General features: G+C 39.8%; 1 protein-coding gene across 16 annotated transcripts in view; it reads left to right on the top strand.

The window, feature by feature from the left end:
- Positions 1-26,005, top strand: part of SRPK2 (SRSF protein kinase 2) — a 255,140-nt gene that overhangs the window by 163,496 nt on the left and 65,639 nt on the right. For 15 of the 16 annotated variants that reach the window (XM_021102588.1, XM_021102582.1, XM_021102581.1 and 12 more), the window contains one exon: positions 192-343. In XM_021102588.1, the coding sequence (XP_020958247.1) occupies positions 192-343 (152 nt within the window). Of the gene's footprint in view, positions 1-191; positions 344-1,853; positions 3,906-26,005 lie in introns of those variants that run through there. The other variant, XM_021102592.1, reaches the window with a different exon arrangement.

Genomic DNA, 26,005 nt, shown 5'->3' with positions numbered 1-26,005 from the left:
TAATAAGGGTAGTTTCTTCCCCTGGCCTGTGTATTGAAACATGTACTTTGAATTTAGCTAAAATGGGTGAAGTGACATTAATCAGCACCTCTTCTTAGTATGTGACAGTTACTGTTTTTTCCCACTCTCATTCGTGTCCATCATACAGGGTTTCACTTCTGAGTAAATGGGAATTTTCTTTCCTGTTTCAGGCCGGAGCCTCAACAGAAAGCTCCCTTGGTTCCTCCACCACCGCCTCCGCCACCACCACCACCTCTGCCAGACCCTACACCCCCAGAGCCAGAGGAGGAGATCCTGGGGTCAGATGATGAGGAGCAGGAGGACCCCGCAGACTACTGCAAAGGTGATGCGCTTGCCTCCCCACTAGGCCACCTGGGAAAGGACAAGGGGACTTGATGATGCAGACTACTTAGTCTTTATGAAATTAGCCTCTTGATGTCAATGTCATTTTAAATTCTTAGGTGATTAAATGTATAATGATGTACTTCTCGTGTGGCTCACAACATAACTACTCAGCTTTGCTTTGGCAGTGGCTGTGGCTTGACCCCTAGCTCGGGAACTTCCATGTGCCGCAGATGTGGCCACTTGTTAAGAAAAAGCAAAACAAACTATGGAATGATATCAGAAAGTATAAGAGGAGGTCTCGTCATGGCTCAGTAGTAACAAATCCGACTAGTATCCATGAGGACGTGGGTTCAATCCCTGTCCTTGCTCAGTGGGTTAAGGATCTGGCGTTGCTGTGAGCTGGGGTATAGATCGCAGACACTGGCTCAGATTTGGTGTTGGCTGTTGCAAAGCTCCGATTTGACCCGTGGTCTGGGAACGTCCATATGCCATGGGTGTGGCCTTAAAAAAAAAAAAAAAAAAAAAAAAAAGCTAAGGGGGAGAAAAAAGCTAAGAAAGAAAAGAAAAAAAAAGTGTAGGAGGTAGTGGGAGGACAATTTGTAAAAGAGAAAATATATATATATATGTACATACCTACTCACTTTGGGTACTTTGAAGAGGATTTAAATCTGCTGGTAGAATTAAAGATGGTATAAAGCAGGACAGTTAAAGATAAAAACATAATAAACCATCTGAGAAGAGCATAAAAAATGGAAGATGTCAGGCTCATACAGGGAGGCAGTTTAGCTGTTGTTCACTGTGTTGGATATAAGTTTTATGGTCGCTAAGACTAACAAGGAACTGTTCCTTTCTCTATGTAGCATTGAGTTACATAGTATGCATTGTTTATGGAAAGAAAGCCTGCATGTTTGTTTACAGAGACACACTTTTTCCTGGCATTGTACTCAATGAAAAAGATATTTTGTGGATTCTCCCATTGTGTGACATTATTATGTTTTCAGCTGTGATTTCACAGAATACATAGAAATTATTCCCATGGAATATTCTTGTATTGATGTTTCGTAAAGACCAAGAGCATATAGCTGACTCCTAAAAGGCAAGCATCTTGTATGATGAATATTGAGAATAGGTTGATCCAGACTCTGTACTCTGTGTAGACTGCACCCCAAGAATCTAGGAAAAAGGAAGAGACAGTCCATTTACTGCTTCCTTGGTACTTAAGTTACTCATTTGGACTTTACTTCCTTCTAATAGAATATAATCTAATACGGAGTTCCCGTTGTGGCGCAGTGGTTAACGAATCCGACTAGGAACCATGAGGTTGCGGGTTCGGTCCCTGCCCTTGCTCAGTGGGTTAACGATCCGGCGTTGCCGTGAGCTGTGGTGTAGGTTGCAGACGCGGCTCGGATCCCAAGTTGCTGTGGCTCTGGCATAGGCTGGTGGCTACAGCTCCGATTTGACCCCTAGCCTGGGAACCTCCATATGCCGGGGGAGCAGCCCAAGAAATAGCAACAACAACAACAACAACAACAACAAAAAAGACAAAAAAAAGACCAAAAAAAAAAAAAGAATATAATCTAATAGAATATAATCGTAGTCTGGAATTCTTAGCTTCTGACAATTGACAAGATATTTATTTGCTACAAATTGAGGAAAATATAAATCACATTCTATACAATGTAATAAGAGATGGCAGGCGCATTCAGGCCATAAAGCATTAATTACTGTGGCTCTGCTGTATTTTAGTATCAATTTTTCTAGCAATTGCAGGCCATTTATATTTTGGTTAAGGAACAATGTACTTTTTATTTATCTTTTAAGAGGAACAGAAAGTTGGAGTTCCCGTCGTGATGCAGTGGAAACGAATCTGACTAGGAACCATGAGGTTGTGGGTTCAATCCCTGGCCTCGCTCAGTGGGTTAAGGATCCAGCATTGCCGTGAGCTGTGGTGTAGGTTGCAGACTTGGCTCGGATCCTGCGTTGCTGTGGCTCTGGCATAGGTCGGCAGCTATAGCTCCAATTAGACCCCTAGACTGGAAACCTCCATATGCCACGGGTGTGGCCCTGAAAAGACAAAAAGACAAAAAAAAAATAAAAAGAGGAAGCAAAAGTTATCATTCTGCTGTGCAAGTTTAAGAAGGAATCTTCCACTCTAACCCCATTCTTCCATAGGTGTAGATTTCTATGCATAGAATCAATGTTTTTCTTAGGAAATGGAATGTTGATCTCTAGCATTTATATGAGTAGTGATTATCACCCCAAAGGTCTGTACATTATAGTATGGAAAAGAAGATGTTTTCTATCCTCCCTCTTAATCTGCATTTCTTGGTTTAGAAATAAAGTTAAAGGATGAGATGTGGGTAGTTACTTATTTAGCTTTTTAGGGCTGCACTTGTGGCATATGGAGGTTCCCAGGTCGAATCAGAGCTACACTTGCTGGTCTCCTCCACAGCCAAAGCAACACCAGATCTGAGCTGTGTCTGCAACCTATACCACAGCTCAAGGCAACAGCCAGATCCTTAACCCACTGAGGGAGGCCAGGGATCAAACCCTCAACCTCAGAGTTTTTAGTTGGATTTGTTTCTGCTGAACCAGTTCGGGAACTCTGTGGACAGTTATTTTTTGATTTTGCTGATTAGGCTAAAGCATTAGATTGGTCTGAGGGACCTGCTTCTTTAGCACATAGGCTCCACCACGCTGAAATGAGAACTGCCTGCCTCACACCTGGCTCTTCACTGTGTGGCCAGAGATTTGCTAACAACACTCTCATCCCTTTACTGCCTTTGGGGACCCCTCAGAATGAAATACAGGGCTATGAATGAAGGATTCAAGTTTAATTTTAGGTAACATTCACTCACTTTTAAACATTGTAAGAGTATTAAAGTCAGCCTCACTAAAACTTGTTTGAGATGTTAAGTTTTTTTTATACTCATGCACACATCTTCTCTTAGAATTTTGGTATGTAACTTGTGCCTCTAGTCAGCATTGCATGAGACAGATGCCTTACTCTGTGTATTTCGTGATAGAGACCATAACAGTAGGATGTACTGGTTGTGGCTTAGCGGAAATGAACCCAACTAGTATCCATGAGGATGTGGGTTTGATCCCTGGCCTCACTCAGTGGGTTAAGGATCTGGCATTGCTGTGGCCTTGGCTATGGCTGGCAGCTGCAGCTCAGATTTGACCCCTAGCCTAGGAACTTCCATATGCTGCAGGTGTGGCCCTAGAAAGCCAAAAAAAAAAAAAAAAAAAAAAAAGAGAGAGAGAGAGAGAAACTGACGTAAATGCATTCACGGAGCCCATGGAATTTATTAAGAATGTCTGGGAAAAGAACTGTGCCTGACCCCCACCTCTTGCCCCCAGTAGAATAGATGATTTTCTCTGTTGAAACAGTTGAGTTTAAGTTACAGACATGATGCTTTATCACCCCTGAGTACTTTTTTGTATCTTGCCTGCAATCAAGTTACATCTTCCAATGTCAACCACAATATGAAGATCAGGAACCTGATGCTGATACACTTCTACCACTCAGTCCTTGGACTCCATTCAGGTTTTGCCAGGTGACCAATATTATCGTTTATGTAAAACTGATGCATTGCAGCAGCGCATTGCATTTTGTTCTCCTAGTCCTTTAATCTGGAACAGTTCCTTAGTCTTTGCTTTGCTTTTATGACTTTGGCTTTGGGGAGGGGGGTGCGTTTTGGCTGTTCAGCGGCATATGGAGTTCCTGGGACAGGGATCAGATCAGAGCCACAGTTGTGACCTAAGCCGCAACTACGGCAATGCCAGATCCCTAACCCACTGCGCCAGGCCAGGGATTGAACCCTCATCCCAGTGGCTCCCAAGACGCTGCCAGTCCTGTTGCACCACAGTAGGAGCTCCTGACTTTGACATTTTTGGAGATGTAGGCCAATTTTTTATATGTTTCTCAATGTGGAATATCAAAAAAGTGTTATTGTATAAGAAGTTCCCGTTGGATCTTTGTGTGTGTGTGTGTGTGTGTGAGTGCGCGCGCGTGTCTTTTTTGCCATTTCTTGGGCTGCTCCCGCGGCATATGGAGGTTCCCAGGCTAGGGGTCAAATTGGAGCTGTAGCCACCAGCCTACGCTAGAGCCACAGCAACACGGGATCCGAGCTGCGTCTGTGACCTACACCACAGCTCACGGCAATGCCGGATCCTTAACCCACTGAGCAAGGGCAGGGATTGAACCTGCACCCTCATGGTTCCTAGTCGGATTCATTAACCACTGAGCCATGACAGGAAGTTCCCATTGGATCTTATCAGATAGTGCATGGTTTGGATTTATACCATTACAGTTGGTGTCAGTCTCTTGTTCAAGAGGGTGTCTTCCTGATAGCTCTACTGTGAAGTTATTCTCCCCGTCTGCTAATTAATAAATATTTGATTGATTGTTAGTTTGAGGCTATGTAAATATCCTTTTGTCAGGAAATTTACTTCCTTCTTCCTCTCCTTTCCCTCTTTACTATCTGTACCTCCCACCCATCCGTCTGTCTATCTCAGGTGGACTCATTCATGGATTTACTTTTTATTCAGTGGCTATAATCAGTTATTCTCCTTATTTGTTTCGATGCTGAAAATTTCCCAAATTGGTCATTAGGAACCCCTTCAGATAGATTCTATATCCTTTTGAAAAGTCCCTATCATTCTTTTCTGTTCTGTACATTATTTTTTTTAACTTAATAGAAGTCACTGTTTCAGCACCTACAAAGCTGTTTCATTTGTTGGATTATTTACTCTTTTTTAGTATAGTGTAAGTGTAAAAGCTTTTTTTAAAAAAATTTAAACATTTTTAATACAATTTTAAATGTTACTTTCCATTTACAAGTATTGCAAAATAGTGGCTCTGTGGCTGGAGCAATCTTATACTCAGTAGTTTGTACCTTCTACTCACTCACCCTTATATTGTTCCTCTCCCTCCCGACTGGTAACCATTCATCTCTTTCCTATTTCCGTGAGTCTGCTTCTTTTTTGTTTTATTCACTAGTTTGTTATTTTTTTTAGATTCCTCATATAAATAACATACAGCGTCTGCCTTACTTATTTCACTTTGCATAATTCCCTCTAAGTCCATCCGTGTTGCTGCAAATGGCAAAATTTCATTCTTTTTAAAGACTGATTAGTATTCCATTGTGTATATGTGTGTGCGTACACACCACATCTTCTTTATCCATTCATCTGTTGATCTGTCATTCTTTTAACATCTATCATTCTTTAAATCCTTTCTTACTTTCAAATAAGATGTTCCTGGTTCATTTTTTATTTTCCTTGCTCCAGCCTTGGATTCAGCTCTTTCTACAAGGAGCTCTCGTTCCTTTTGGTGAAGAATAGTATTTAGAAAACAAGTTCTGGGCATTAGATGACATTATAATTCTTAGGGTGTCACTGCTTTCAGCTCTCTTAGCACAGAGCTAAGGATAGACACTTCCTTTATGTTTATATATATATATTTCTAAATATTTACTTCTCTTTTTACTTACAGATATATTAAAATCCTTGAGTTTAATATAATATCTCATTTCCACTCTAGTATCAGGGGATTTAGCCCAGTTTTCTCACTTCTCATATCTAGGGTTTCTTTCTTTGGCACTAAGAGACTAAGCTGTCATTATCCTAATTATGTTTACTTATTTGATTAATATCCTTGTATGTAAGGAGTCACCCGTCATCATTACTGCCATTTTGGTTATCTGTCCCCTTTCCTAATTACCTAGCTTATTTATGATTACACATCCCTTGTTGCTTGGCATTACCTAATGGCTGTGGAGTGGATTGTTCAGGAAGGAGGAAGGGGAGGCATGGCTTTCATAGTCTAAGGGTATGTTTTGTATAGTCCGTGGAGCTGTCTTATCTCTATTCTGTCACTTCACCTCTCCTCTTGTCTCCTTTGACCTCATGTTTGGAGAACCTCTGCCTCGCCAGCCACTTCTCAGTACTCCTAAAGTAAAATAAGATACCAACAAAAACAAAATACACCATATCTTTTATCTCTCTTTACAAAAGATATTTTTGGTCATCATGAGAGTTAATGGTATTTTGGAGGGCAAAGTGTGGAAGGTCATCTGGGATCCCATCACCCAGCTATAGCTGCAGTAAGCATTTGGGTTCCTGTTTTTCTAAGTCATTCACGACTGACCAAATTATATCTTAACTTTTTACCTCTTTACTTTTATAAGTCTTTCCTTATTCAAAACTTGTGGAACTTCTGCCTTTTTAACAAAAAGGCCACTATTTAAAGTTCTAATATTGCTCATGCATTGCTGGTTGTTCTTATCTACTGGCTTTGCCAGTTTCTGTGGACTGGGACTCCTCTTTTCCTGCCTTCACAGCTAGCATGTTCTTGTCCCAGAGGATATGAAAGACTTGGGTTCAAAACCTGGCCCTGTTGCTTTCTATTTGTTTCCTTAGACAAATTCCTTTTGTTCTATGCTTTAGTTTCATTATCTCTCCATATAACATAATATGTAGCAGCACCTGTCACCTGTGACTTTATGAGGATGAGATAAATATGTGAAGTAGGACATACTACCTGATACATAGAAGATTCTGAAGAAATACAAATTTTATTTTCTTCAGTCCTGCTTTTGTTCCATCGTTCTCTTCTTGAATGAGTGCTCACCTGCACTTTTGTGCTACTACACCCTTTCATGCCGGCCTCCTTAGTGGTCTTAATTGCCTTGCTTGTGGTGGGCTTGTGTCTCTGGCATCTGTAGAGAGAGTGGTCAGCATTGCTTCTTGCTTTCATTTTTTGATGTTACCTGTGGTCTTTTTGTCTGGGGCAGGAACTGTAGAAGTAGGCTGTGCAGTTTATCTGGACTTTTGCCTCCAAGCTCAAAAGGATAACAGGGTCAGGCCCAGGTTCAGCCTGTAAATAAATAGCTCCAGGACACCCTTGTGTAATACTTGTCCACTTTTTTTAAGCATAAAGCCTCTTTGTCAGGACAAAACTTCCTCCTTTGGGGAGACTTTAGTCTAACGCGGGTTTTTCAGATTATGACCTGTACCACCTACCTCAGAACATTGGCAGGCTGCACTCTAAATCTTGAACTGGAATCCTTTGGAGTAGAACCTAGATGCTAAGTATTTAACAAGCTTATCACTTGACTTTTCTGCACATTGAAGCTAAGGTTGGCTCACCCGAGGCATGTACAATTTCTCTAAAACTCCAAAGCCATAGCTAAGAGAAATGACCCTTCCTTTTATTCACACTGTGTGACTAATTTGCTGTGTAAGGAGAATTTCTGTTTTGAATTACCTTATGTTCCAAAAATTTCCCAGAACTCTGAGCACAGATTTGCTCCAAAGATGAGTAAATGGTAAGAGTGGGAACATTGCTTTGGTATATCATGCAGCCTGCACTAACCGACTCCTCAGAGATCCTATTTTGTGGCTCTGCTAAATCAGTTTTAGATAAGTTGACACCTCACACAGTTTACCACTTGTATTATTTCTGGAGACATCAAGTTCATCATAATTGTGGTCTGACTTGGTACTAAAATGTGTCATTTCCTAAAGGCTTTTTAGAATCCCTAACCACATTTTATTTAGGCCCCTTCCTTATCACCACCCCTCACCAAGCCATAGCACTCATCATAATATACATTTATTTTTGTGTTTTTTTAAATGATTTCCTTCTTCTCAGTCTGAAAGATTTTCTGTAGTCAAGGGCTATATGTCTTTTCATTTTCTTGGTGTCCTGTGGCACATGGAATTTCTGGGCCAAGGATCAGATCTGAGCTGCAGTTGTGACTTAAGCCACAGTATGGCAGTGTTGGATCCTTAGCCCAGTACGCCAGGCTGGGAATCGAACCTGTGTCCCAGCACTCCCAAGATGCCTCCGATCCTATTGGGCCACGTCAAGAACTCCAATGCCTTGGTTTTTTGTTTTTGTTTTAAATGGCTGCACCTGTGGCCTATGGACATTCCCAGTCCAGGGATTGAATCTGATCCTTTAACCCACTCTGCTGGGCTGGAGATTGAGCCCTTGCCTCCACAGCAACCTGAGCTGCTGCAGTTGGATTCTTAACCCACTGTACCACAGCAGGAATTCCTGTGTGTCTTGTAAATAACCTCACTGCATTTGAACAGTCTGTTGTGTAGTAAGTATTGTTGTTGGATGAAGACGCTGTCTCTAGGTAAGCTTCAGCTGAGGGAAAGACAGTGCAGGTGTTACCTGTGTGTCTGAGAAGGCGTGTCAAGAGTGAGAAGGTTGACATGCCATGAAGGACACACAGTCGTCAAACAGATCCTTCATTTCTGCTGTAAATTTTCTTAAAATCACCCATAGTTCTCCTGAGCTCTTATATATTATACGTGTTTGATTGGCATTTAGATGATTTTCTGAAATTTAGACATATCTTCTTCAGAACCTAGGATAAACAATGTAAATAATTGCACACTAGAAAAATGTCAGATGCTTTTCTTATACATAAATTGTCTTTACCCGTGTGTGTTCACTTTCCATTTGCAGAAAGTTGAGACTGGTTGAACTTTATCAGAATTTAATGTTGATGGTTGTAAGTTCTCATTACTCTGTTTCTCTCCCCAGAATCTATGACAGAATCTTTGAAGCTATAAAAGACATGTCTAACCAATATTCCTTACATACAGTTGCCTTAGAAATGGCGTCATGTAGCTCAAGTATTTTATGGAAATATAGTCTTTATTTTGTTTGCTTGTTTGTTTGTTTTTTAAATGGGCCACAGCTGTGGCATGTGGACATTCCTAGGCCAGGGATTGAATCTGAGTTGCAGCTGCAGCAAGGCTGGATTCTTTAACTCACTGAGTTAAAGAATCCAACCATATCGCCACAGGAACCTGAGCCACTGCAGTCAGATTCTTTTTGTGTGTGTGTGTGTGTGTGTGTGTGTGTGTGTGTGTGTGTGTGTGTGTGTGTGTATTTTGTGTTTTTAGGGGCGCACCTGCGGCATATGGTCGTTCCCAGGCTAGAGGTCCAATCGGAGCTGTAGCCGCTGGCCTACACCAGAGCCACAGCAACGTGGGATCAGAGCCACATCTGTGACTTACACCACAGCTCACGGCAACACCAGATCCTTAACCCACCGAGGGAGGCCAGGGATCGAACTGGCATCCTCATTGTTCCTAGCTGGATTCATTTCCACTGCGCCACAATGGGAACTCCTGCAGCCAGATTCTTAACCCACTGTACCACAGCAGGAACTCTGGTTTCTTTTCTTTTTGATAAATAAAAAATAACCTTTATTCATTCAAGGCTCTTTTCTTTAAAACCACTAATGTTGAATACACATGTAATTCACTGAGGCTATGTGTGTTTTAAAAAATTAGTTGGCTTAATTTGGCTTACATGAAGCTTAGAGAAGAGACTCTCCTTATCCAAATGAAGAAGGAAGTAGATACTCTTGAATTTATTACATGGGGTCTCATTACATTCCTTTTTCTGGAGATTCAGGCGATTCTGACACTTGTCAGGCCTGTTGCTGCCATGAATCACTGGCATGGGTATTTATTGATCACTAAACTATAGTTGTCATTGCAGTTGTAGCCTCTGAAGCTTTCCTTTATGTAAAAGTGTTCTATTTTACTATAGGGGCTAAAAAAGGGAAATGAGAAACATCTCCTACTTTGTAGGAGTTTATGGCCTCCTAGATTTTGCTCCTAGGATGTAAGCTGCTTCAAGGCAGGGCCTTGCCTGTCTTGCCTCCTGCTCTGTTGCTCTTACCAAGATAGAATAATCTGGCCTGTTGAATGTGGACTGAATGAATGGACTAGTTAAATGCCTTAATTCTCATTTAGTGTGGTTAACTAATTATAGGAGGAGAAAAGATTTGTGAGTAATTAAAAGGAATGAGGTTGTATTTGGTTAGAGGTAAAGGAAAAGACTTCATAGAAAATGTAAAGGGGTCTTGCCAGTTAAGAATAATTGGACTTGGAGTTCCCTTCGTGGCTCAGTGGTTGACGAATTCGACTAGGAACCTATGAGGTTGTGGTTTCAATCCCTGCTTGCTCAGTGGGTTAAAGATTCGGCATTGCCGTGAGCTGTGGTGTAGGTCGCAGACGCAGCTCGGATCCTGTGTTGCTGTGGCTCTGGCATAGGCCGGTGGCTACAGCTCCGATTCGACCCCTAGCCTGGGAACCTCCGTATGCCATGGGAGAGGCTCAAGAAAAGGCAAAAAGACAAAAAAAAAAAAAAAAAGAAAGAAAAAGAATAATTGGACTATGTTGATGGGGGGGTTGGGCACTGCTCAGGGCAAACCCTGAAGACTGGGAGAGGTGTCTCTGAGAAGCTTTCGTTTCCCTAACAAATGGGCAAGCTACAGACTAGGTTAAAGAGTAATTTAGGCACATCATGTAGCGGATAAATATGAGGATAAGAAATTTTTAAATGAAGTAAATTAAAACATTATCTAGAAATAAATGTTTTTAAAACCCTAGGGAAGGCAGAGGAGAAAAAGAACCGTTGTGGTGTGATCACTTCTCTTTTTAAAAATATATGTAGATTGAAAGAACTATATCAAAATGTCAGCAGTAAGGTGTGAGGTTGGGGTGGAGGTTTATTTCTTTCTATACTTTTTGTCTAGTTGTTGTACACCGTTTGATGAAAAGATGCCTCTTTCCCCATGGAATCGCCTGGTGCCTTTGTAAATATATTCACTGTATGTATGTGAGTGTATTTATGGACTCTTTTTCTGTTCCATTCCTCTTTTGGTCTCCTGGGGCTCTTACTCCACACTGCCTTGATTTTTGTAGCTTTATATAGTAAGTCTTGAATTGGGTAGTGGATGCCCTCCAACTTTGTGCTTCTCTTCTAGAATGGTTTTTGACTTGCCTAGTTCCCTTGCATTTATGTATAATTTCAGCATCAGCTTATACCCCAAATTTTTAGACATGCCTTTAATAGTCTTGCATCTTCTAATCCATTGTAGGGGAGCAAAATTTGGCACCCCAAAAGTCTCTCGGTAAGTGGATTATTTCTAGCTGTAAAAACCCTGAAGACTCAGGAAGAACTAAATAAATACCTAAAAGAAATTAGATTCTAAGTTGAGGCATGTTACCTGACAGGAATCAAGCTATTATCAGAGATAACTGCAAAGAACATGGGCTAGATGTGGTGGGGAAGCTCAGTAGGATCTGGAATTCAGGATCCACTCTGTGTCTCTCTGTCTCTGCACAGCCCAGCACATATTTATTTACCAAACATTTGCTTTTCCATCTTCATGTGAATAGCCTTCCCTCCTCTCTTAAGTTCCAAAACACTGTGCCCAGCATCCTAAGACAATATTTATGGTCAGGGCTTAGGTCATTTTGGAGAATTACTCAGTTTTCCTGGGCCTATCCAATGTATATATGTCACGTGTGTGGTGTGTGTGTTTGTATATAATTTTTTGTTTGATTTTTCTCCTTTTAACCTGTCTTATGTAAATTTAGTTCTTAGACCAGCTAGAACAACCTATAAAGGTAGAGGAGGTTTTTTCCTCCCAGACACCACTAATATATATCTCTGTCCATTTTTATCAAATTGGTCAACTGGACCTGCACTGGGGTCCTAGCCTGGGCTGAGACCCCTTGTCTTGGTAAGGGAGGTTCTTTTTCCAGTTGGATTCATGCTGCCAATAATGAAACCCATGCTGAGACTGGAACACCACAGTCTTTATTCAACAACCAAAGAAAGGAGAAGCAGAAACTTAGGTTACAACTCAACTAAATCTATGGGAGGGTGGAAGTAGAAGGGAGGATTTAAAAGAGCGAGAGGAATATTCTTGAGTTATCTGTGAACAGCATTGTGGTTTAGAATCCGGAACTGATGCAACTTTCCTCTTCAGTCTTTTTTTTTGGACATTTCTGGTTGCTGATCCTGGCATCTGTCAGCTGTCTTGGTGCTGGTGGGTGTGTCATTTAGCATGCTAATATATTCCATTGCGTCTGTAATGAGGCTTATGGTCTACCAGAAGTTGAGTCTTCCACCATCTTGGGCCTAGCTGATTCTAACCAGTTCTTGTTTTTTTTTCTCTTTGTAGCTTCCTCTTGAAACTTAGATAAGAGTCATGACTTTGTCGTTGAAGGAAGGGCAGACGTGGTATGATTCTGGGGAAACAGACTTGGTAACACATTGATTTAAGTTGTCAGTTTTTCTCAGCAGTGTTTTATGTTTTCAGTATTGAGGTCTTGGTCATAATTATGTATTTTTGATGCTGTTGTTAGTGACAGTTGCTTTTTGATGATATGTGGAAATATTATTGATTCATGGACCATGTGTCCTGTAACTGCTCAATTTATTTTTTATTGTGATTTTTATTTTTTCCATTATAGTTGATTTACAGTGTTCTATCAGTTTCTACTGCACAGCAGTGACCCAGTCATAAATAAATATATATATATTCTTTTTCTCACATTATCCTCCATCATGTTCCATCACAAATGACTAGATATAGTCTCCTGTACTATATAGCAGGATTTCATTGCTTATCCACTCCCAGTACAATAGTTTGCATCTGTTAACCCAAAACTCCTAGTCCATCCCACTCCTTCCCCCTCCCCCTTAGCAACCACAAGTCTGTTCTCCAAGTCCATGAGTTTCTCTTCTGTGGAACAGTTCATTTGTGCCATATATTAGATTCCAGATATAAGTGGTATCATATGGTATTTGTCTTTCTCTTTCTGACTTAATTCACTCAGTATGAGTCTCTAGTTCCATCCATGTTGCTGCAGATGGCATTTTTTCATTCTACTAAATACTAAATTTTACTAAATTCCAATACTGCTTATGGCTGAGTAGTATTCTGTTGTGTATGTATACCACATCTTCTTAATCCAGTCATCTGTTGATGGACATTTGGGTTGTTTCCATGTCTTGGATATTGTGAATAGTGCATGTATCTTTATCTAGGAAAGTTTTGTCCAGATTTATGTCCAGGAGTGGGATTGTTGGGTCATATGGTTGTTCTATATTTACTTTTCTGAGGTACCTCCATAGTGTTTTCCATAGTAGTTGTACCAATTTACATTCCCACCAACAGTGTCCGGAGGTTTCCCTTTTCTCCACACCCTCTCCAGCACTTGTTATTTGTTGACTTATTAATGATAGCCATTCTGAGTGGTTTGAGGTGGTACCTTATAGTAGTTTTGATTTGCATTTCTCTAACAATCATTGATGTTGAGCATTTTTTCATGTGCTTGTTTCCATCTGTATGTCTTCTTTGGAGAAATGTCTATTCAGGTGTTTCGCCCATTTTTCAACTGGGCTGTTGGTTTTTTTGTAGTTGAGTTGTATAAGTTGTTTGTGTATTTTAGAGATTGTCAGAACATTTGAAACTATTTTCTCCCATTCCATGGGTTGGCTTTTTTTTTTTTTTTTTTTATGGTTTCCTTTGCTGTGCAAAAGCTTGTCAGTTTGATTAGATCTCATTGGTTTATTTTTGATTTTATTTCTATTGCATCAGGAAATTGACCGAAGAAAACATTTGTAAGGTTGATGTCAGATAATGTTTCACCTGTGTTCTCTTCTAGGAGTTTGATGGTGTCTTGTCTTATGTTTAAGTCCTTAAGCCATTTTGGAGTTCCCGTCGTGGCTCAGTGGTTAATGAATCCGACTACGAACCATGAGGTTTTGGGTTCGATCCCTGGCCTTACTCAGTAGGTTAAGGATCTGGCGTTGCCGTGAGCTGTGGTGTAGGTCACAGATGCGGCTCGGATCTGATGTTGCTGTGGCTCTGGCGTAGGCTGGCGGCTATAGCTCTGATTGGACCCCTGGCCTGGGAACCTCCATATGCTGCAGGTGTGGCCCTAGAAAAAGACAAAAAAAAAAAAAAAAAAAAAAAAAAAAAGAAAGTTTTTAAGCCATTTTGAATTTGTTTTTGTGCATGGTGTGAAGGGTGTGTTGCAGTTTCATTGATTTGCATGTGGCTGTCTAATTTTCCCAGCACCCCTTGCTGAAAAAAGACTACCTTTTTTCAGTTTGTTCATTAATTTTATTTGTGTGGTTTCTAGACTTTGTTTTCTTTATTTTCTGCCCACACACAGTCATTAATTATTTCATCGAAAGTGGTTTTCTTTTCCTAATCATTCTTTCTTTCTTGCTTCATTGCTTCATGCACTAGATTGAATAAAAGTGATGATAGACATCTTTGCCTTTACTGATCTTGAAGTAAATATATAGAGTTTTAGGTTGTGATGGAACCCATAAATTTAAAAGTCAAATGAAAAGCATAAGGCTTACAAAGGAAAAAAGTGACGTCTCAGTGGCCTTGGAGTAGGGAAAGAGTTTGTAGAGAATATACAAAAAGTATTAAGTATAAGATTAAAACAATTAAAAATTGGATTTCATCAAAATAAAAAATCTGATTAATAAGAGACATTTTTAAAAATGAAAAGTCCAGCTTCACAGTTGGAGAAAATAATTGCAATGTGTATAGTTAACAAAGAATGTGACTTGGAGACTATATCAAGAAACTGTCAGATTTTGGAGAAAGAAATGTTTTTCGTATTGATTAGGGTATATATGTTTATCATATATTAGGGAATCACGTCTAGATTGTAGTATTTCTCTTGGTCTCTTTTTAACTTCTTTCACTTTCTGCGCTGGGCATACATTTCTTTGTAGATAGAAAAAAATGTTTAAGAACGAAAAACTCATTTGAGGAACCATTGCAGATTTTGGACAGGGAAGTGCTGTACCTAAGGAAGATTAATTTAAAATCTTAAAATAATGGTGTTGGAGAGGAGAATGTACATATAAAAGAAAACAAGAGCAAACAGCATCACAGAGATAGCGTCTTTATCATTTTATAAACTATTGGAGATAGAGCACAATGATGAGAAAAATTCTAAGTCTTTCATCCTGGGGTGAATAGAATGGTACCTTCTAGGCATCATTTTTTTTTTTAAAAAAGGAAAAGACCTCTGAATTTTTAAACTGCTTGTTATTTCTTCTAGTTTCAGATATCATTTGGTTGTTAAAAAGCTCAGAGTCATAGGTGCAATACATCTCTAACAAGTGAAGAATTTACAGCATCTTTTCTATGTCCTAACTTCACCACAGCATTGTTCTGTTTTATTTTTTCTGGGCTATTTTTTCTTTGCCCCAGTTTCCTTCTAATTTTGTATCTTGTATTGTGGTTTTATAAACCACCTCTTTTTTTTTTTATTGAAAAGAAGTAGATTTGGTACTATTAACAGGAACAGTGAAATCATAGTCTGTAGAAATGTGATGAGTTTGACTTGATTCACTTGAGTTTAAAGAAACTGATAGAAATAGCACGAAAGTAGCTGAAGATATGAATCTGGGGCTTAGAAGAGAGGTCTGGCCTTTACCCTAAACTCCTTGATGATAGCCTCTAAGGGCTTCGAATGTCTGGAAAAAAATGTCTTGGGCCATACAAGGTAATCTGAGTGTAATTTGTGCCAGATGGGGCTTTTGAAGGGTGTGACCCTGAGGTTTGCCCTGTTGTCAGGCCGCCGTATCTACGTTAATGGAGCCCTAATAAAACTCTGTACCCCAAGGCTCGAGTGAGCTTTTGTGGTTGGCAGTACTGTGTGGGCATTGTTATTAACTAGAGTAATTGACACTGTCCACTGGGAGAGGACAGCTGGATGCTCTGAATTTGGGACCCTCCTTGATTCTGCCCCATGTATCTCTTCCCTTTTCTGATCCTAATCTGTTGCCCTTATGCTGAAATAAACTGTAGCCACAAATGAAACCACTTTCAGTGTGTTTCATGAGGTGAGTTCTTCTTACAAATTATTAATTACTGAAACTGAGCACAGTGTTTGTAACCTCCAAACCCACAGCTGGTATCAGTAGCGAGGGTGGCCTCTGAAATTCCTGTTCTGCAGTTCTGTCAGAAGTGGGGGCAGTCTTGTGGAATGATGCAAACCTTACACAAGTATTATATAGATTTGATAGGAAAGCAAGTTGTATAATGAAAGTTCAGTGAATAAAAAAGATGCAGGGAGGCTGTTCTGTGAAAAGCCTTTGACAAATTTCATGGGACACAAGAGAAAGAACAAGTGGAAGAACAGGCAGTGGTCAGGGAGGTAGGAGTGCAGTGGAAGGTGTGTGTTCCACTTGACACAGAGCAGGTTGAGGAGCTGGAAGGTATAGCCCTGTTGTTCCAAGTGGAAAATTCTTATACACATTCAGTTCTGTACTTGAAGGTTTCATTTTTGGGGTATAGATGGGATCTTGCTGGCAATCATCTTAAATATCTGTGATTCTTGTCTCCATCCATCAGCCCCTATGTAGTCTGCCCCTTTGGATCTGGACATCCCCAGAGGAGTTACTGTAGGATCTGGTCCAGAGTCACCGTGTGACGTCTGTCCTCTCTCCTGTGCTGCTGCCAGCACCCACCATGAGGGTGCTGTTGTCCAAGCCCCCCGGGTTGTCCCTACTCTGCTCAGCAGAGCAGGACTGTGTGGCATAGGTAGTGAGAGGGACCACCCAGATGTCCCCACTGCCTGTGGTCCCGCACCCCAGCGTGCCCATGATGTCCCACAGCCCTTCTCTCCACTGGCCTGCACGGCTGGTCCCTGGAGTCTGGGTTCAGAAAGAATTCACAGTCAACATGATGGCTTTGTTTTACTCCTTCTCTCTCCTGTCCTTCCTTCACCCCCTATGGGCTCACTGGTGCATAAAATTCCTTCCTTCTCCTAACTCCAAGTGGACATAGTCTTGCAAATCATTTCTTGCACTCTGACTCCTTTGGGCTATGGACTAATTCCCTAGGTGGACCCAGGCATGTTTGATTCTTTGGGATTCAAGGTGTAGGATTCTGAAAATGTTTACAGACAGAACCTGGTAATAGACAAATTTGGGGGTAATTTATTTTCTCTCCTCAAATTATCTTTACTGAGATAGAATTGACATATAAGGTGTACATTGTGTAGGTTAAAGTATTCATTTGATAGTTTACACATTGCAAGATGATTGCCACCATACACACCTCTGTCATTTCACACAACTATCGTTTCTTTTTTTGTGGTAGGAACAGTTAAGATCTAGTCTCTTAGCAGCATTGAGTTTATAATACATCACTATTGCTGTATTTTCTCCTTTATTTCCCACCTGAGGCTAGTATTCTTAGGACTGTATTGTTAGGTACCGAATCTAGCTTTCTCTCCTTAGCATTGATATTCTGGATTGGGTAGAATCATGATGATTTTTTCTATCTCTCTTGGATCCTGTTTCAGCCTGGCATTGAAAAGATTGAAATGAAGTAAGGAAGTTTCAGATTTTGTTGGAATTTTTTGGTCTTGGAATTTTTTGGTCTATTTTATGTTGTCTAGGAAGGAGTAATTGAAAATTTGTTATTTTTTCCCTTAAACTAGTTTTTAAAAAAATTGATTACATGAGGGTTTCCCTTGTGGTTCTGAGGAAATGAATCTGACTAGTATCCATGAGGACATAGGTTCGATCCCTGACCTCGCGCCATGGGTTAAGTATCTGGCATTGCCCTGAGCTGTGGTATAGGTTGCAGATGCGGTTTGGATCTGGTGTTGGCTGTGGCTGTGGCCTAGGGTGGCCTCTGTAGTTCCCTAGCCTGGGAACCTCCATATGCTGTGGGTGCGGCCGCAAAAAGACAAAACAAAATTGATTCATAAGATTCACACCCATTAAAGGGTTCATTTCAGTAGTTTTTATTTTGTTTTGTTTTTAAATAAATTCACAGAACTGTGCAACTCCTACCACTAATTCCAGGACATTTTTATCACCCCATAGAGATAGATGTCCATTTGCTATCACTCCCCATCCCTCCCTCTCCCAGCTCCTGGCAACCACTAATCTACTTTGTGTCACTATGGATTTGCCTGTTCAGGACATTTCATATGAACAGAGTCATATAGTCTGTGGCTTTTTTGTGGCTGGCTTCTTTTGCTTAGCATGTTTTTAAGTTTTATCCTTGTTGTAGCATATATCAATACTTTATTCCTTTTTATTCTGAATAATATATTCTGCAGTCTGGATACATAACATTTTGTTTATCCATTCATGAGTTGATGTGCAGTTGGGTTATTCCCACTTTTGGGATGTTTTGAATATACTGCTATGAACATTTGCCTATGAGTTTTTGAGTGGTCATGTTTTCATTTCTCATGGTTATATACCCAGGAGTAGAACTGTTGGGTTATATTATAACTCCATGTTTAACTTCTTGAGGAGTTGCCAGACTGGTTTTCCAAAGCATCTCCATCACTGTGTATTCCTGCTAGCATTATATGAGGGCTACATTTTCTCTACATCTTCACCAGTATTTGTTAATCTCTTTTCTATTTTAGCCATTGTAGGTAGTGGGTTTTAAATGGTATCTCGTAATTTTGATGTTGATTCCCCAAATGACTATTGACATTGAGCATCTTTTCATATGCCTATTGGTCACTTATATATGTTTTTTGGAGCTAGGATTTGTGTGTGTGTGTTTACATGTACATATGTAAGCATGAATGCATGCATACAGCTCCTTATTGCTAAGGTTGTGGCTCATGATAACATGTGTTGTTCTACTTAGGAGTGTCCATGAGAGTTTTCCTCCACTCTCAGTACCTGAAAAAGTTGTACCACTACCATCTTTTAATGTATTATTAATGCTATGATGTCCCTGTTTCCTTGTTGGCTCTCAGTGTTAGGAAGTACTGTATGAATTGAGGTTCATACCTGCAGTTCTGAGTGATCTTAAGTATATATTCCTATAGCTATTTATTCAAACTCTTTATTTCTAGTTCGAAATCATTATAAAGGTAGTATATGGTAGTAGTTAAAAATTCAAACGAAACAGAGAACAAGCAAAAAATTAAAATTCTCATATTTAGTATTTTATATTCTGTTCCACAGTCACCTTCTGCATGGCAGATTAAAGTGGCTTAATGTTTCATAGGTATCCTCCCAGAAATTAATGTGTGTATATGCATATCCATATATGTATAACTTCCGTAAATGATTGGTCTGTGTGTGCTCTCCCATAGTATGCTCTTTTCTTTCAGTAATATTTGTGGATGTATTTCCATGGGCCTAAATACACTTCTTCATCATCGTTTTCTGCATAATTTTCCATTCTTTGTGTTTACTTTGGTTAAGTAGCTTTGTAGTGATGAGATATTTCTGTGTTCTCAGCTTTCATTATTGTAAATAACGCCACTGGGAACTCCTTGTATATTCACTTACACGTTCGTCCAAAGCATAAATGTGTAGATGGGATTAACCAGTTTGAAGTGTAGTGCATTTGTGTTTTAAAACATGTCACCAGTTGCCCTCCAGAAAGATTATACTGACTTATACACTTTCCAGAAGTACACGAGTGTGGCTCCACATGCTATCAGCAGTAATCTCTTTGCTTTTATTTTACTCATTTGATTATTACTAAGACTAGCCATTGTATTTAGTATTTTAAAAATTTGTGTCCTTCATGTTATTTTTGACCATTTTGGTTTTTAAAACTTGCCGTTGTTCTTTTTTTGAGTGTCATATCATCTTGTATTTGGTTTTCTTAGAAAGTTTTAGTTCTTTGATTATAATTTCTTCATATCTTGATTATACTTTACTCTTCTTTGTACTTTTTTTTGGGGGGGGTCTTTTGTCTTTATAGGGCCGCACACGTGGCAAATGGAGGTTCCCAGGCTAGGGGTATAATCAGAACTTCAGCTGCTGGTCTACGCCACAGCCACAGCAGCTTGGGATCCGAGCCAAGTCTGTGACCTACACCACAGCTCACAGCAACGTTGGATCCTTAACCCACTGAGTGAGGCCAGGGATCTAACCTGCAACCTCATTATTCCTATTGGATTCATTAACCACTGAGCCACCATGGGAACTCCCTTCTTTGTACTTTTATGCAAATTAAAATCATTTTACCTATTTACCTTTTATTGATCCTGTCAGAAGCTTACTCAGCAGTATTTATTCTACCACCCATATTCACTGTGACTCTTACACCTGACCCCCTCATTAGAGTACCAAAATCCTTCCCTAGGACGATAGTAATTTGAAAAGGAAGAGTGTTTTCAAGAAGGACAGATTTAATAATAATAGCAGTGTTCTATTAAGCTACAGTATGAGGATGATGAAGGCAGAGAAAGGGCCAAGGAGCTATCTGTGGAGTAGAGGGTCTCTGGGGACCAGTGATCATGGTGATGTCAAAGAGAGGACGCGTTGGAGACAGCATAACAGATTCTTTGGTGAAATTTAGCAATGAGATGAAGAGAAGACTATAGCTTTTACGGAATGAGGCCAGGTGTGGTCAGAAGAAAGTCAATTTTAAGACAGGATACCTGAACATATTTCTAGGCAGAATAAAAATCTGAAGAAAGTTTGAAGAGCCAACAGGAAGGGAATCAGATGAGTGATTTTTGGAGATAGTGGGTTAATCTTAGAAAGATTAGGGCACATCTTTCTTGTAGATAATGGGGGGAGGTTTTGTTGCAGTGAGTAGAATAAGGACTGTTTGGGCCATTGCTGTGTAATGAATTATCCCCAAACTTAGCACAATGAGCCAACTTTTTATTTAGATTATGATTTTATGGATTGGGAATTTAGAAAAGGCAGAGCTGAGTGGAGTTTCTTCTGCTTCATGGTATCCGGGGCTTCTATTGAGACATCTCAAATGTTGGGGACTGGAATCACCTGAAACTTCATTATTCACATGTCCACCCCCCGGCACTAGATGTATTGGAAGATCAAGACTGCAGCTGAATGTGGCTCTCTACATTCTTTCCATGTGGTTTGGCTTCCTTACAGCATGGCAGCCTTAAGGAAGATGGTGGTCTTACCTGGCTGTATTCCAGAAGCGAATATCTAACTTACACAGAGCCACTTTCACTACCTTCTGTTGGTTAGAAGCACATCAGAAACCCACCTATATCTCCAAGGAAAAGAATAAGAGTCCATTTCTTGTAGTAGAACTTCAAGGTTCTAAAAGAGGCAGTGGTTAGAGAGATGCTGTTTCGGTTTTCTTTGGAGAATACAATTTGCCAGAAGAATACCGTAAGAAATTAGTAAAAGGACTTTGCAGACTTAGAGGTATGTATAGTTCTATTTTGGTAATAATCATTTAAGCATTTTTCCTAGGACATAAAAAATCATCTAATATTCTTTTTATCTGGGGTAGTTTATAAGACTTAAGCCTAAAGTCCACTAACTGTATCTAACTTGCTAGGTTGCCATTGGAGTATGTACAAGTTGGTACATGAGGTAGGCTTTCTGATGATCATTAAACTGGAAAGCGTTAATTACTGTTGGATTATAAAATGAGGTGGGGCTTTAGAATGAGGCTCAGAAAAATTAGTTCTGTTTTCCATATACGTGTCAAAGAGCCTTTACTTAGGGCATTTGAGGTCTTTCATCTCTAAGATCTTTGTTCTTTTCCCATTACTTGAATTCCTTTAGAAATAATGAGAATTTGGATTATTCAAAATGAATTATTCCTCTTTTTTTGCAAGAGGTGTAATGTATACCTGGTAACATGCCGGTAGTTGTGTGGCTGAGTCAGATACTGCTTTGTGCTGTGATACACTCTTGCACATTCAATAGCAGTAGGGAGTTCCGGTCGTGGCACAACGGAAACGAATCCGACTAGGAACCATGAGGTTGCAGGCTCGATCCCTGGCCTCACTCAGGAGTGACCTGTGGTGTAGGTCGCAGATGCAGCTTGGATCCCATGTACTGTGGCTGTGCAGCTGTAGCTCTGATTTGACCCCTAGCCTGGGAACCTCCATATGCCTCAGGTGCAGCCCTAAAAGGACAAAAGACAAAAACAACAACAACAACAAAAAAAACCCCCAAAACAGTAGGAGCATAAAATAAAAATAGGTCTTGACTTCACTTATATTTCAATATCTAAGTGTATATAGTTATGGTCTTTGGTTTAAATGGCCAGGAAACTGTTGTCAGTGTTTTTATTTTAAGTTTTTTTGTTACTAGGAAAAAAAATTTTTTTTTTAATTGTGAAAGAAATCTCAGTGTCTTCTGATTTCTGAAACTCTACTTTTCACCCAAGACTGTATCATCCCAAGACGGGTTGTTTCCCCAGTTGTACTTTTGCTTAACCAGAACATAATTAAGAACTAAGAAACAGAGTACATATGAAGTGTCCAAGTTTTTATACTAAAGCTCATGTTTACTCTGGAGACTTTTCCTTTTAAGATCTCAAATAATGTTTGTTTACTCTTCCTCTCCCTGCAAAGGAAGAGGGAAAAGGCTAAGAATAAGAAAGAAAAAATAAAAACTATGAAAATTATTGTAAAATTCCAGTAAGCATTGTAGCCTCAGCCTGCTTGATGCAGTGATAAATTTTTTTTTAGGCAGATAGACTTCATATCTTCCTCATCAGGGCGAAAAATCAGATTGGCATCAAAGTTTTGTATGGCTGCACCTTGGGCAAGAAGACATCAGATCAATACATTTGACATACTCAAGGAGAGAGAAAGTATGCATTCAAACTGACCTTCATTTATAAAGGTCCCATGTAAATTGTAATATACAGTATGTATGTAAGCCTTGAAGGAATATTTTTATCATGAGCCCTCTGGGAATCTTATTTTACAAAAAAGAACTTTAAATAACCAGAATAAATTCAGAGATATAGACATAAAGAGAGATTTCATAAAAAGATGAGAATACGCCTAAAAAAAATTAAGCCTGTATCAATCCTCTGGAATACTTATCTTACAGCATACTTTTAAGGCAGTGTATTAACCAGACATTCTGATGGACTTGATAGAATCACTATTTAGTTTTCATAGGCTGCATCCCCCCCCCACCCTTTTTCTAGCGCCGCACCCACGACATATGGAGGTTCCCAGGCTAGGGAACTGTACCACAGCCACAGCAACGCAGGATCTGAGCCGCATCTGCGACTTGTACCACAGCTCATGGCAACGCTGTATCCTTAACCCACTGAGCAAGGCCAGAGATTGAACCTGCAACCTCATTGTTCCTAGTCAGATTCGTTAACTACTGCGCCACGACGGAAACTCCCATAGACTGTATTTTTAAAATTAAAGGTAAATTTTATGTAGTAAATTTAATAGAGCCACGGTTTAGGTTCTTCTATCAAAGATATACTAAAGGGGCACTGTGCCTGGCACTGTGTACTTAGAAACAGTAGAAAGTGTTGGTAATAGATACAAAATGTGTCCATTAACTCTCTTTAATTGTGAATTCTTTTTTGGCCACCCTGTGGCCTATTGAGTTTCCAGGCTAGGGATCATATCTGATCCTTAGTTGTGACCTAAGCCACAGCTATGGCAGTGCTGGACCCTTAGCCCACTTTGCCATTAAACCAGTGTCCCAGCACGCCCAAGACACCGCCAATCCCACACTCATCCCGTTGTGCCACAGTAGGAATTCCTCTTTAATTGTGAATTCTAAGATTTATAGAGCATTTATATGCTCAAAGTACTTTCAGTGAAATTGAACACTTAGGTATATGGGTATATATGAGAAAAAAGTTCGTGACCCAAATTACGAAGTCAAGTAAATCTGTAGACTTGGCTTCTTGAAAACAGCCAATTAGCCATTTATAATCTGATGTTAACTCCTGTGCATTTTTAAGGACTCCTGCCGATCCCCAAGATGCATTTAAAATGTTGTGTACAAAAGCATTCTCACTGGATTAAGCAATGATTCAGAAATGTTCTAGACTGTTGAGTGTAGAATTTAATTTACCTTGTGGATTCTGGCTTGCCCCCTAGTGTGTGAGTTGCATTTCCACTGTGGGCTCTGTCATCATTGAGGGTCATTTCTGGAAAAGATGAAACATCAACATCAATGTATTTTAGAAAAATTTTGCTTGTAGCACCAAAATTATAGCACTAAAATGAAAAGAAATATAAATTATTGATCATAAAAGCAGAAGAGATCCTTATTTTTATTTGATGCTATCTAGAATCACTTTCCATTTTTGTAAACATAAGGAGCTATTAGTGTACTTTATACTTTAACCTCTTCAATGTTTGTGGATCTCGTGATTGCTGTGTTCAGCATCTTATGGATATTATCACAATTTGATATCCTTCTTACAGGTTTATTTTAAGTACTACACATTTTCAGTTTACAGTGTAATAAACAAAGTTTCTTACCTATACAGTTCTCTTGGCAGTGTTTTTATATGGTATGGCATTACATTTCTTTTTATTTCTTTTTTGTTTGTTTCTTTTGGTATTATATTTATATTATTAGTTCACTTTTCCCCGTCTGGTCATGAGAGAAAGGGAAATCTTCTAATGATATACTGTCTTGTTCAATTTCTTTTCACAAATAAGAATGAAGTCTAAACTTGCACAACTTGCACAACTCTCAAGGCTCCTGAGCAGTCTGATTCGAATGTACTATTCTTGTTTTCTTTCTTAACCTCAAACAGAACCATTTATTTTACCATAAACATGCCTTCTCACTGGTGTTAAGTTTCTTCCTATAGCTAACTCTTCTTCTGTCTGGGCCTTCCTTTTTCTGTTGGGGAGCGGACAGAGAACAAACCTCCCTCCAGTCCTTGCCTGTCCATCTTATGTTGCATTCTCGTGGTCTCCCTCTCTCTCCTTCCCTCCCTCACTCCTTCATGCCCTCACTCTTTCATTCTCACTGAGGTCCAGGGCTTATCTTCAGCCAGGAAAACCGGGAAATGTTTCCTAGGAGGGGGCCTTTCTCAAGTTTATCCTGAAGGATAAGTGCTATTATTTGTATCCTTTGTATGCTTGAGACTTTTTACAAATAAATACCTAGAATACATAGACAAAGATAAAGAAATTACAGAGTAGAAATAATGGAAGTCAGATTATGGTTGATAGGTAAAGTTTTATTAATAGAGAGATCTGTGCAGTTTGAAATTCTTGCAGATTTGCCTTTTGGCTTCTGAGTCATCAGAGCAAGGGAGGAAATCAGAGGTTCTAAGACCAACCGTTTTCTTAAGATGAAAACAAACTAGTTATTCTAAACAAGACTGTATGTTTTTGTTTTTGTTTTTGTTTTTTTCTGGTGCCAAAGGTAAATTATCATGAACCAAGACATTTTTGAGATTTACCCTTCTTGAGAGAGAACAGTTTAGTTGGCTACAGTTTCATGGGTTCTGGCAAAAGATACAAGACTCCTGAATCAGAGACAAAGAACTCTACTACTCACAGCATCATAGGCAGCCTGAGCTCATATTCACTGGTTCCCTTTACACTTCCCCCACCCCCAATCCAACAAGAGCCATGTGGATGCAGGCCCAGGTGGTTGTTCTGCACACTGGGTTTGTATCACAGCTGAGGAATTCCAAGCTTAAGAAACCCCAGTCTTTTATAAGGGCCCGCAACCAAATCTGTACACTTTTGTTCCCGAGGGAGACATTTATTATATTGGACAGCCCTCTTCAGAGGGAGGTAGTGTGTTTTCCAAGGTTGTCCATTTTAGAAACTTTTGAAAGGTAGTCTGGAATGAAGGTCATTAATGTCTCTGTTCAGAAGACGTGCAGAAATATGGTTGATCTGCATCAGGTTCTCTTGCAAGTTTACTAATAGTTTTTAACTGATGGGTGAATACTTAATTTTGGTAGAATAGAAAGAGCAGTGTTTAGAATCTGGCCAAGCTGGATTCCGGGGCTGCTGTCGCTTGGAGGCCTGACTGGCCCAGCAGATCTGCTTCCATGCTCCTGCCCACTCAGGTGGTTGTTGGGAGGCCTCAGTTCCTTGTCACATGGGCCTT

Source organism: Sus scrofa, chromosome 9, assembly GCF_000003025.6.
Source record: "Sus scrofa isolate TJ Tabasco breed Duroc chromosome 9, Sscrofa11.1, whole genome shotgun sequence".
In the NCBI taxonomy this organism is placed as follows: Eukaryota; Metazoa; Chordata; class Mammalia; order Artiodactyla; family Suidae; genus Sus; species Sus scrofa.
This window is presented reverse-complemented; position numbering and strand designations above follow the sequence as displayed.